A 14,126-nucleotide genomic window follows, 5' to 3' on the forward strand; every position below is an offset into this window, starting at 1 on the left:
TCTATGTTTTAAACTATTCCTGTGACACTAGTTACAGATTCCAATGCTTCACTTCAGATTTACTGTATCCCACCGACCTTCTAATTGACGATGAAACACAGTTATTGCATCGGAATTAAATTGAAAAGGGCACAATGCCGACTTAAGTACAAGAAGACTGACTCTTCTTACTGACTATGTTTTGAACCATTTTTGTGACACTAGTTATAGATTCCGATGCTTCGCTTCCGGTTTACTGTATCTCTTGGACCTTCTTATTGACGATGAAACACAGAAATTGCATCGGAATTAAATACAAAATGCACAATGCCGCCTTAAGTGCAAGAAGACTGACTCTTCTTACTAACTATGTTTTGAACCATTCCTGTGACACTAGTTATAGTTTCCGATGCTTCACTTCAGGTTTACTGTATCCCTCTGACCTTCTTATTGATGATGAAACATAGAAATTGCATCGGAATTAAATAGAAAAGGCACAATTCCGACTCAAGTACAAGAAGACTGGCCCTTCTTACTGTCTATGTTTTGAACCATTCCTGTGACACTAGATATAGATTCCGATGCTTCACTTCAGGTTTACTGTATCTCTCTGACCATCTTATTGACGATGAAACACAGATATTGCATCGGAATTAAATACAAAAGGCACAAAGCCGACGTAAGCACAAGAAGACTGACTCTTCTTACTGACTATATTTTAAACCATTCCATTGACACTAGTTAGAAATTCCGATGCTTCACTTCAGGTTTACGGTATAACTCTGACCTTCTTATTGACGATGAAACACAGTAATTGCATCGGAAATAAATTGAAAAGGGCACAATGCCGAATTAAGATCCAGAAGACTGACTCTTCTTACTGTCTATGTTTTGAACCATTCCTGTGACACTAGTTATAGATTCCGATGCTTCACTTCAGGTTTACTGTATCCCTTGGACCTTCTTATAGACGATGAAACACAGAAATTGCATTGGAATTAGATACAAAAGGCACAATGCCGACTTAAGTACATGTAGACTGTCTCTTCCAACTGTCTATGATTTGAAAGATTCCAACGACCTTAGTTATAGATGCCGATGCTTCATTTCAGGTTTACTGTATCCCTTCGATCTTCTTATTGACAATGAAACACAGAAAGGGCGTCGGAATTAAATAGAACAGGCACAATGCCGACTTAAGTACAAGAAGACTGACTCTTCCTACTGTCTATGTTTTGAACCATTCCTGTGGCACTAGTTATAGATTCCGATGCTTCACTTCAGGTATACTGTATCCCTCTGACCTTCTTATTGACGATGAAACACAGAAATTGCATCGCAATTAAATACAAAAATCAAAATGCCGACTTAAGTACTAAAAGACTGACTCAACTTACTGTCTATGATTTGAACCATTCCTGTGACACTAGTTATAGATTCCGATGATTCACTGCAGGTTTACTGTATTCCTTGGACCTCCGTATTGACGATGAAACACAGAAATTGCATCGGAATTAAATAGAAAAGGCACAATGCCGACTTAAGTACAAGAAGACTGACTCTTCTTTTTGACTATGCTTTAAACCATTCCTGTGACACTAGTTAGAGATTCCGATGATTAACTTCAGATTTACTGTATCCCTCTGACCTTCTAATTGACGATGAAACACAGTAATTGCATCGGAATTAAAATGAAAAGGGCACAATGCCGACTTAAGTACAAGAAGACTGACTCTTCTTACTGACTATGCTTTGAACCATTCCTATCACACTAGTTATAGATTCCGATGCTTCACTTCAGGTTTACTGTAACTCTTGGACCTTCTTATTGACGATGAAACACAGAAATTGCATCGGAATTAAATACAAAACGCATAATGCCGACCTAAGTACAAGAAGACAGAGTCTTCCTACTGTCTATGTTTTAAACCATTCCTGTGACACTAGTTAGAGATTCCGATGCTTCACTTCAGGGTTTACTGTAACCCTCTGACCTTCTTATTGGCGATGAAACACAGAAATTCCATCGGAATTAAATACAAAATGCACAATGCCGCCTTAAGTACAAGAAGACTGACTCTTCTTACTGACTGTCTTGAACCACTCCTGTGGCACTAGTTATAGATTCCGATGTTCCACTTCAGGTTTACTGTATGTCTCTGACCTTCTTATTGACGATGAAACACAGAAATTGCATTGGAATTATATACAAATGGCACAATGCCGACTTAAGTACAAGAAGACTGACCCTTCTTACTGTCTATGTTTTGAACCATTCCTGTGACACTAGTTATAGATTCCGAGTCATCACTTTAGGTTTACTGTATCCCTTGGACCTTCCTAATGACGATGAAACACACAAATTGCATCGGTATTAAATACAAAAGGCACAATGCCGACTTAAGTACAAGAAGACTGACCCTTCTTACTGTCTATGTTTTGAACCATTCCTGTGACACTAGTTATAGATTCCGATGCTTCACTTCAGGTTTACTGTATCCCTCTGCACTTCTTATTGACGATGAAACACAGAAATTGCATCGGAATTAAATACAAAAATCAAAATGCCGACTTAAGCACAAGAAGACTGACTCAACATACTGTCTATGATTTGAACCATTCCTGTGACACTAGTTATAGATTACGATGAATCTCGTCTGGTTTACTGTATTCCTTGGACCTCCGTATTGACGATGAAACACAGAAATTGCATCGGAATTAAATAGAAAAGCACAATGCCGACTTAAGTACAAGAAGACTGACTCTTCTTTCTGACTATGTTTGGAAGCATTCTTGTGACACTAGTTATAGATTCCGATGCTTCACTTCAGGTTTATTGTATCCCTCTGACCTTCTTATTGACGATGAAACACAGATAATGCGTCGGAATTAAATAGAAAACGCACAATGTGGACTTAAGTACAAGAAAATTGATTCATCTTACTGAATATGTTTTGAACCATACCTGTCACCCTAGATACAGATTCCGATGCTTCACTTCAGGTTTACTGTATCCCTCTGACCATCTTATTGACGATGAAACGCAGAAATTGCATCGGAATTAAATAGAAATGGCACAATGCCGACTTAAGTACAAGAAGACTAACCATTCTTACTGTCTATGCTTTGAACTATTAATGTGACACTAGTTATAAATTCCGATGCTTCACTTCAGGTTTATTGTATCCCTCTGACCTTCTTATTGACGATGAAACCCAGATATTGCATCAGAATTAAATAGAAAAGGCACAATGCCGACCTAAGTACAAGAAGACTGATTCTTCTTACTGAATATGTTTTGAACCATTCCTGTGACACTAGTTATAGACGCTGATGTTTCACTTCAGGTTTATTGTATCCGTCTGACCTTCTTATTTACGATGAAACACAGATTTTGCATCGGAATTAAATAGAAAAGGCACAATGCCGACTTAAGTACAGGAAGACTGATTCTTCTTTTTGAATATGTTTGAACCTTTTTTGTGACGCTAGTTATAGACTCCGATGCTTCACTTCATATTTACTGTATCCCTCTGACCATCTTATTGACGATGAAATACAGAAATAGCATCGGAATTAAATAGAAAGGGCACTATGCCGACTTAAGTACAAGAAGACTGACTCTTCCTACTGTCTATGTTTTGAACCTGTCCTGTGACACTAGTTATAGATTCCGATGCTTCACTTCAGGTTTAATGTATCCCTCTGACCTTCTTATTGACGATGAAACACAGAAATTGCATCGGAATTCAATACAAAAGGCACAATGCCGACTCAAGTGGAAGAAGACTGATTCTTCTTACTGTCTATGCTTTGAACCATTCCTGTGACACTAGTTATAGATTCCGATGATTCACTTCAGATTTACTGTATCCCTCTGACCTTCTAATTGACGATGAAACACAGTAATTGCATCGGAATTAAATTGAAAAGGGCACAATGCCGACTTAAGTACAAGAAGACTGACTATTCTTACTAACTATGTTTTGAAGCATTCCTGTGACACTAGTTATAGATTCCGGTGATTCACTTCAGGATTACTGTATCCCTTGGACCTTCTTATTGACGATGAAACACAGAAATTGCATCGGAATTAAATAGAAAGCGCACAATGCCGACCTAAGTAAAAGAAGACTGAGTCTTCCTACTGTCTATGTTTAAAACCATGCCTGTGACACTAGTTAGAGATTCCGATGATTCACTTCAGATTTACTGTATCCCTCTGACCTTCTAATTGACGATGAAACACAGTAATTGCATCGGAATTAAATTGAAAAGGGCACAATGCCGACTTAAGTACAAGAAGACTGACTATTCTTACTAACTATGTTTTGAAGCATTCCTGTGACACTAGTTATAGATTCCGATGCTTCACTTCTGGTTTACTGTAACCCTCTGACCTTCTTATTGGCGATGAAACACAGAAATTCCATCGGAATTAACTACAAAATGCACAATGCCGCCTTAAGTACAAGAAGACTGACTCTTCTTACTGACTGTTTTGAACCATTCCTGTGGCACTAGTTATAGATTCCGATGTTTCACTTCAGGTTTACTGTATCCCTCTGACCTTCTTATCGACGATGAAACACAGAAATTGCATTGGAATTATATACAAATGGCACAATGCCACTTAAGTACAAGAAGACTAATTCTCCTTACTGTCAATGCTTTGAACCATTCCTGTGACACTAGTTATAGATTCCGATGCATCACTTTAGGATTACTGTATCCCTCGGTCCTTCCTATTGACGATGAAACACAGATATTGCATCGGTATTAAATACAAAAGGCACAATGCCGGTAAGTACAAGAAGACTGACCCTTCTTACTGTCTATGTTTTGAACCATTCCTGTGACACTAGTTATAGATTCCGATGCTTCACTTCAGGTTTACTGTATCCCTCTGCACTTCTTATTGACGATGAAACACAGAAATTGCATCGGAATTAAATACAAAAATCAAAATGCCGACTTAAGCACAAGAAGACTGACTCAACTTACTGTCTATGATTTAAACCATTCCTGTGACACTAGTTACAGATTACGATGATTCACGTCTGGTTTACTGTATTCCTTGGACCTCCGTATTGACGATGAAACACAGAAATTGCATCGGAATTAAATAGAAAAGCACAATGCCGACTTAAGTACAAGAAGACTAACCATTCTTACTGTCTATGCTTTGAACTATTCCTGTGACACTAGTTATAGATTCCGATGCTTCACTTCAGGTTTATTGTATCCCTCTGACCTTCTTATTGACGATTAAACACAGATATTGCATCGGAATTAAATAGAAAAGGCACAATGCCGACCTAAGTACAAGAAGACTGGTTCTTCTTATTGAATAAGTTTGAACCATTTCTGTGACGCTAGTTATAGATTCCGATGCTTCACTTCATATTTACTGTATCCCTCTGACCATCTTATTGACGATGAAACACAGAATTTGCATCGTAATTAAATAGAAAGGGCACAATGCCGACTTAAGTACAAGAAGACTGACACTTCCTACTGTCTATGATTTGACCCATTTCTGTGACGCTAGTTACAGAATCCGATGCTTCACTTCACGTTTACTGTATCCCTCTGACCATCTTATTGACGATGAGACACAGAAATTGCATCGGAATTAAATAGAATAGGCACAATGCCGACTTAAGTACAAGAAGACTGACTCTTCCTACTGTCTATGTTTTGTACCTTTCCTGTGACACTAGTTATAGATTCCGATTCTTCACTTCAGGTTTACTGTATCCCTCTGACCTTCTTATTGACGATGAAACACAGATATTGCATCGGAATTAAATACAAAAGGCACAAAGCCGACGTAAGCACAAGAAGACTGACTCTTCTTACTGACTATATTTTAAACTATTCCTGTGACACTTCTTAGAAATTCCGATGCTTCACTTCAGGTTTACGGTATAACTCTGACCTTCTTTTTGACGATGAAACACAGTAATTGCATCGGAAATAAATTGAAAAGGGCACAATGCCGACTTAAGATCCAGAAGACTGACTCTTCTTACTGCCTATGTTTTGAACCATTCCTGTGACACTAGTTATAGATTCCGATGCTTCACTTCAGGTTTACTGTATCCCTTGGACCTTCTTATAGACGATGAAACACAGAATTTGCATCGGAATTAAATACAAAAGGCACAATGCCGACTTAAGTACATGTAGACTGACTCTTCCAACTGTCTATGATTTGAAACATTCCTGTGACCTTAGTTATAGACTCCGATGCTTCATTTGAGGTTTACTGTATCCCTTGGATCTTCTTATTGACAATGAAACACAGAAAGGGCATCGGAATTAGATAGAACAGGCACAATGCCGACTTAAGTACAAGAAGACTCACTCTTCCCACTGTCTGTGTTTTGAACCATTCCTGTGGCACTAGTTATAGATTCCGATGGTTCACTTCAGGTTTACTGTATCCCTCTGACCTTCTTATTGACGATGAAACACAGAAATTGCATCGCAATTAAATACAAAAATGAAAATGCCGACTTAAGTACTAAAAGACTGACTCAACTTACTGTCTATGATTTGAACCATTCCTGTGACACTGTTTATAGATTCCGATGATTCACTGCAGGTTTACTGTATTCCTTGGACCTCCGTATTGACGATGAAACACAGAAATTGCATCGGAATTAAATAGAAAAGGCACAATGCCGACTTAACTACAAGAAGACTGACTCTTCTTTCTGACTATGTTTGGAAGCATTCCTGTGACACTAGTTATAGATTCCGATGCTTCACTTCAGGTTTATTGTATCCCTCTGACCTTCTTGTTGACGATGAAACACAGATATTGCATCGGAATTAAATAGAAAAGGCACAATGCCGACTTAAGTACAGGAAGACTGATTCTTCTTACTGAATATGTTTGAACCATTCCTGTGACACTAGTTATAGATTCCGATGCTTCACTTCAGGTTTACTGTATCCCTTGGACCTTCTTATTGACGATGAAACACAGAAATTGCATCGGAATTAAATAGAAAATGCACAATGCCGACTTAAGTACATGTAGACTGACTCTTCCTACTGTCTATGTTTTGAAACATTTCTGTGACACCAACGCAATACAAAAACTGAAGTCAGATCCAACTACACGATTCCAGGCAAATGTGAAACGAACACTGAAAAACATTGAACACACACTCACAGACAAACAAAAATACTACTTAACACAGAAAAACCCACAAGCACCAACACTCCGCAGTCAACCGAAAGTACATAAAGTCGGAATGCCAATGAGACCTGTTATCAACTTCAAGAAAGCCCCAACATACCGCATAGCCAAACACCTCCAAAAGTTAGTTACAAAACACTATAAAGTAGAAAACAACAGAACAGTGATAAACACAAGAAACCTAATAAAAAATATACAGAACATACAGGTACCACACACAGCATCACTGATTTCATTCGATATAGAAAATATGTATACCTCCATCCCTATCACAGAAACAATAGAAATCATAGAACAAAATCTCTCATCCCACAGCAACCTCACCACAGACGCAATAAAAGAAATAACAGATATGCTCAGACTGACAACTGAACAAAACTACTTTCAGTTTGAGGAAGAATATTATCTACAAACTGATGGACTGCCCATGGGATCCCCAATATCAGGAACACTAGCAAACATCTTCATCAGTCACCTTGAAAATCTGATATTTGATAAGATAACCACAAATGAAAGTTTCAAAATCGTATATTGGTACAGATACGTGGATGACATTATTTGTTTGGTAGACGAGCCAAGTGAAAAAATAGATGAACTGCATTCAGAAATAAACAAAGCTCATAAGAACATAAAATTCACACTTGAAAAAGAAAAAGAAAATCAAATAAATTTTCTTGACATTACAATTAAAAAAGAAAATGGAAAACATACATTTAACATCTTTAGAAAACCAACAGCCATGGACACAATAATACATTCCACCTCCAACCACCCCCAAAGCCAGAAATTTGCTGCACTAAGGCACATGTTACATAGATTAAACAGAATCCCACCCAGTAAGAGAAACTATGAACAAGAAATGAACACGATCATACAAATAGCTAGGAACAACGGGTATGACACACATGTGGTACACAGGCTCAATCAAAAAATAAAAACACAAATAAAAAACAAACACAACATTTCCACAATACAAAAGAACTCACAAGCTGAAAACTTACGAACACACTCAACAAACACACACAATGACAACACCACACAGAAAAGAACCAGTTGGTACACCATGACCTACACACATAAACTAACACACAGAGTTGCAAACATCCTAAAGAGACAGGGCTTCAAAATAGCATATAAGCCTGGGCAAACCCTTCAATCACACCTAAGCCAGCCAGCTACCAAGAGGGACAAATTCCAACAATCAGGAATGTATAAACTTGAATGTCAAAGTTGTGATGCAGTATACATAGGCATGACATGCAGCAATTTTGAAACAAGATACAAAGAACATATCAGATGTTGGAAGTATGAAACAAACCATTTCACATTTGCAGAGCATTTAAAACACTACAACCATCATCCTACAAACATGGAACAAGAAATGAAAATAATGAGAATAAGCAACCATGACAAACATCTTATACAAATGCAAGAGAACTTCCACATCCAGAAAGCCATAGCAGATAACAAACATGTGATAAATGAACAAACACACATCAGCACAGGCTCCTTACTACACTTAATAAAGGAAATGATGACATAAAAAAAGTATATAACACCAAAATACACACACCCACACACACACACACACACACACACACACACACACACACACACACACACCCTCCCAAAAAAAAAAAAAATTGCATAACACCAAAATACAGACAGACACACATACACAGCACAAATATATATATATATATATGACACCAGAACACACATACACAGGACATAAACAAAAATTAATAATTAAATACAATAATATAAAATAATATGACACCAATAAACACACACACACACACACACACACACACACAAGCGCACACACAAATGCATACACGAACAGACCACTGATACTTCGATAGTTACACTCGTAAGTTTGGCAGTAATATTCGATCTTTGGCAAAAACTTTTGACAGTCGGCAACAGAAACCAAAACATTGCATTAAAAAAAGCTTTCAGTGCATAGTGCTGTGGAATGCAGAAAAAACAGCAAATTGGCGCTCATAGGAAGAAGAACAAGACCAAAAATGCAACAGGAGCGTAATATGTAAGAAACTGTCTATGCAACCTGTAAGTACAGTTCAAAACATTACTACTTAATAGGAAATACCAACCACCAGAACTGTTTATAACCTATAGGCACAGTGACAAAAAATGTAAATAAAATAGCTAAAATATGTACATATTACAGGCCACTGATGGCGCCTTGCAGAAAATAAAGGCGAAACGCGTATGGCACTAAAATTGAGTTTTATTCAGTTGCTGTCAGACGGTCCATAAGTGAAAATCATCAACATACCGTAGTATTACGCGCAACTCAGGAGTACAGGACCAAAAAATTGAAGATGTCAATACAGCTATGTCAAGCATTCCCTATCAACGTGTACAACAGGTTCAAGAAAATACATCTGAGACTCCATAAGACGATACAGCATGTAAAATTCAACAGTACATGCAAAAAGAACGATTTAATTTCAAGCTACATTAATGTAAAGGTTAAAAACAGTTCTACAGTGGCACAAAAGTCGAAATCATTTGCAGAACGATATTGGTTACTACATGAATTTAAGATGCTCTATTCGAAAAAACAGCACCTAAACATGATGCTCTATGACACTCATCTAGAATTGGCAAAAAAAAGGAAACGCCGCAGTTTTCATGGCACTAGTAGAAAAAACTGAGCACAACACATACATAGCAATGAAACATTTACAAAACAAACATAAACACAAGATAATGAAACTAACAGTAAAAAAGACGCAAAAATACATTTACAGTTTAAATGTGAAACCACATGAACACCAACACTCATTCCATCCACGCTTAGTTAACCTAACAGAGACAGAACTACACGAAAACGAAAAAATGCTCTTGGAAAAAGGTTTGAAACACTGCACCAATAGCAAGGTGAACAATCAATACATAGAAAATCTCATAGTAGAAACCGAACACATCCTTGCACGTGAAGAACAACAAAATAATTGCGAAATAAACGTAGGACTGACAAGAGAACTAGTAAAAGAAGAAATAAGAGGCATAATAAAACAAACATAGCAGACACACAATAAGAGCAACCAAACAGAAGCAGCTACTATGAAAAGGTTAAAACAAAAGTTAACAAACAACAACGTATTAATAACAAGAGCAGACAAGGGCAATGTAACAGTACTCATGGATAAAGAGCAATACATCACAAAAACCAAGGAATACATAAACACCAACGCAATACAAAAACTGAAGTCAGATCCAACTACACGATTCCAGGCAAATGTGAAACGAACACTGAAAAACATTGAACACACACTCACAGACAAACAAAAATACTACTTAACACAGAAAAACCCACAAGCACCAACACTCCGCAGTCAACCGAAAGTACATAAAGACAGAATGCCAATGAGACCTGTTATCAACTTCAAGAAAGCCCCAACATACCGCATAGCCAAACACCTCCAAAAGTTAGTTACAAAACACTACAAAGTAGAAAACAACAGAACAGTGATAAACACAGGAAACCTAATAGAAAATATACAGAACACACAGGTACCACACACAGCATCACTGATTTCATTCGATATAGAAAATATGTATACCTCCATCCCTATCACAGAAACAATAGAAATCATAGACCAAAATCTCTCATCCAACAGCAACCTCACCACAGACACAACAAGAGAAATAACAGATATGCTCAGACTGACAACTGAACAAAACAACTTTCAGTTTGAGGAAGAATATTATCTACAAACTGATGGACTCCCCATGGGATCCCCAATATCAGGAACACTAGCAAACATCTTCATCAGTCACCTTGAAAATCTGATATTTGATAAGATAACCACAAATGAAAGTTTCAAAATCGTATATTGGTACAGATACGTGGATGACATTATTTGTTTGGTAGACGAGCCAAGTGAAAAAATAGATGAACTGCATTCAGAAATAAACAAAGCTCATAAGAACATAAAATTCACACTTGAAAAAGAAAAAGAAAATCAAATAAATTTTCTTGACATTACAATTAAAAAAGAAAATGGAAAACATACATTTAACATCTTTAGAAAACCAACAGCCACGGACACAATAATACATTCACATCGAACCACCCCCAATGCCAGAAATTTGCAGCACTAAGGCACATGTTACATAGATTAACTCTTTGATGCACAGATTTTATGTTTAATTAATTTTTTAATAAAACATGCATTTTCTATGTCTGGTGGGGTTGCTAATAAAGGAAAACATGAATTAAAATTTTTTATTGTATTGATTTTGGTTTTAGATGGTGGTATATATAATATACCACCATGCCACTTAGGGCCGTACCTAAAGTTTTTGAGATATCTTGGTTTGTGCTTGTAACTCACCTTTAAATTCTACTCTAAGCAGTAATAATTAGTATAATTAATGTAAAATAATTTTATTTCTGGCAATTGGTCATTTACAATACAAAATCAAATTACAAACCTTACAAATAAAATATGTTTCTTATTCCTTTTTGTGAAAATCTTGAAAGCACCTTTTTGTTTTGCTAAGGCACAAAGGCACTTTGCATTCAGCGCACATCCAGAAAGTGCGCACTTGCTTCTTTTTTGTACTGCATTTCGCACAACGTCTGGCGGTAGTACGCTCTGGCTGGTGGGATGAATTGTCGAGACGCTGGCGTGAGGAAACATATGGCTTGTTTTTCTTTACGTGGACTTGACTCTCATGAAGTCTAGATGGCCTCAATGGTGTTTTCTGGGTTACTAAGCTTTGCAGGATACTCATCCTGAAGACTTTGGCAGTCATTTTTTCTCTATCGCCTAGTTCCTTCCAAATTATATAGCTGTTGACGATACTGACATCAAGCAGGTGAAAGAATATTCGGTGCCACCACTTTTTACTTCTCCGGCTTATTTCATATGATTTTTTCAGTTGGTCGAACTTGTCGACATTGTTCATGTGTGCATTGTAATCCATCACTGCTTGAGGACAAGGTAGCTCTATGCGTGAACCATCTCTTTCACGGCGAGTCTCTGTAGTAACTTCAGGACTGTGAAAATTTGAAAGGAGATGAACAGCTCTCTTATCTTTCCACTTCAAGTAGAGGATGCCACAGTTGCTGACCCTCCAGTCAAATTCACCTCTGCTTAATTCTTTGTCTGTTTTTAATTTGGGTAAATGTTTCCTTGTTGGTTGAACTGTCCCACAGGCATATATGTTTCTCTGCTGTAAACCAGCCAACAAGTTATAGCTATTGAAATAGTTGTCGAAATAAAGATAATGGCCTTTATTTACGAGTTCAGAGGACAAACTCAGCACTACATGCTCCCCAAGGCCTGTTTGCACTGTGTCACCTACTTTTCCGGTGTAAATATCAAATTTCAAGTTGTAAGAGGTCTTGTCACACAGCATCCACACTTTGTAACCACGCTTTATGGGTTTATCTCTCATGTATTGTTTCATACTGTTGCGGCCTTTGAATTTGATCATTGACTCATCAATTGCTAGGTGTTTGCTGGGTTGGTAACACTTGGAAAAAGATTCAGATAGTATCTTGATCACTGGTCGCAGCTTGTACAGTTTGTCATAACCTGGGTGTCCTTTTTCTGGATGCAATGTGTTATCATTCAGATGAATGTTCCTCAGTAACCATCCAAACCGATTTACTGCCATCAGAGATGCAATATAACGATCATGAAGTTCTGGGGCACTAGACCAGTAGTCTCTGTATGCTGGCATACGCTTTATACCCATCAAAATGTTGATTCCCAGGAAAGTTCGTATTTCATTGTCAGTTGTTGGAGTGAAAGACTTGCCAGATTGCGTCGCATATAAATTTGTTTGGAAAACGATTAGCTCAACTAGCTCTTTTGGAAATATTTTTTCGAATATATCGATAGGTTCTGGATCATCAATGTCCCTAATAAAAGCACTTGGTCCTGATTCACTGTCGAACTGCATTCCTGAGGTAGCATTGAATTGTTGTCCCCAAGTTGGCGCTGTGTCAGCAGCGCGTTTTGGCGGAGTGGACTCACTTTCTTCCTCGCTCTCTGAAACTTCGCCTTCAGACGACACAATAGCCTCCGCAACAATGCTTGCTTCATAATCAGATTCGTCATCTGTGGTGTCAACAGTGGAATCCTCGTCTGATGGAATTTCACACAATAATCGTTCGATTTCTTCATCTCGTAAGCCTCTTCTTGACATTTTCATTTTCAAACAACAGCCTGAATCCAAGTAAAGAATACGTAAGCAAAACAAAATGGAGAAAGAGCTAAAATAAGTCACAACACAATTAAAAACTAAACTTTGTAGCGGAGGATTTCGAATTTTATACTAGGAAACGAAATGCAATAGAATACTGCTACATGCACGGTGGTACAAATAATATACCACCAAAATAAATTGTATATAAATAACGGAAGATTGTGCATATGAATGTATACATGGGTTCATACCGTAGCTGTGACGTCCAAGATATGGAAAAAACACAGGCGCAACAAGAAATTCGTTATAAACCACTATTCACACGCAAAAACCATGCACAACTCAGCACGCAGCTTTCACAGTTGTAATCTATGCAATTCTTGGCGGGAACTGATTCCTTATAGGCAGTGAGTGCCATCTGTCTGATAAGTAGAGAACTAGGTGAGCATATTAGAGTGGTGGTCGTGCAGTTAAACCACTGTGCAAAGAGCCAAGAAAATTTTCAAAAGGTGGTATACTATGTATACCACCGTGCTCCAAAGAGTTAAACAGAATCCCACTCAGTAAGCGAAACTATGAACAAGAAATGAACACGATCATACAAATAGCTAGGAACAACGGGTATGACACACATGTGGTACACAGGCTCAATCAAAAAATAAAAACACAAATATTAAACAAACACAACATTTCCACAATACAAAAGAACTCACAAGCTGAAAACTTACAAACACACTCA

At 37.5% G+C, this 14,126-nt stretch overlaps 1 protein-coding gene across 1 annotated transcript; it reads right to left on the minus strand.

Annotated features, from left to right (window-relative positions):
• Nucleotides 1-11,521: 11,521 nt before the first annotated feature.
• Nucleotides 11,522-13,805, minus strand: LOC124575370 (piggyBac transposable element-derived protein 4-like). The gene is made up of 4 exons (XM_047131174.1): nucleotides 13,720-13,805; nucleotides 11,824-13,454; nucleotides 11,663-11,726; nucleotides 11,522-11,576 (listed from the first exon to the last, which is right to left on the minus strand). The coding sequence occupies exons 1-4, from the start codon at nucleotides 13,803-13,805 to the stop codon at nucleotides 11,522-11,524; spliced, it is 1,836 nt and encodes a 611-aa protein (XP_046987130.1).
• Nucleotides 13,806-14,126: the final 321 nt, after the last annotated feature.

Source organism: Schistocerca americana, unplaced genomic scaffold, assembly GCF_021461395.2.
Source record: "Schistocerca americana isolate TAMUIC-IGC-003095 unplaced genomic scaffold, iqSchAmer2.1 HiC_scaffold_24, whole genome shotgun sequence".
In the NCBI taxonomy this organism is placed as follows: domain Eukaryota; kingdom Metazoa; phylum Arthropoda; class Insecta; order Orthoptera; family Acrididae; genus Schistocerca; species Schistocerca americana.

Excerpts from the sequence above, each read along its gene's own strand:
- LOC124575370 (XM_047131174.1), bottom strand. The coding sequence starts at position 13,805 with ATGGCACTCACTGCCTATAAGGAATCAGTTCCCGCCAAGAATTGCATA. Across the intron at positions 13,455-13,719 it reads TGCGTGCTGAGTTGTGCATG|CTCTTTCTCCATTTTGTTTT; the intron begins GTTTTTGCGTGT and ends GACTTATTTTAG. Across the intron at positions 11,727-11,823 it reads TTCATCCCACCAGCCAGAGC|CAAAACAAAAAGGTGCTTTC; the intron begins GTACTACCGCCA and ends TTTGTGCCTTAG.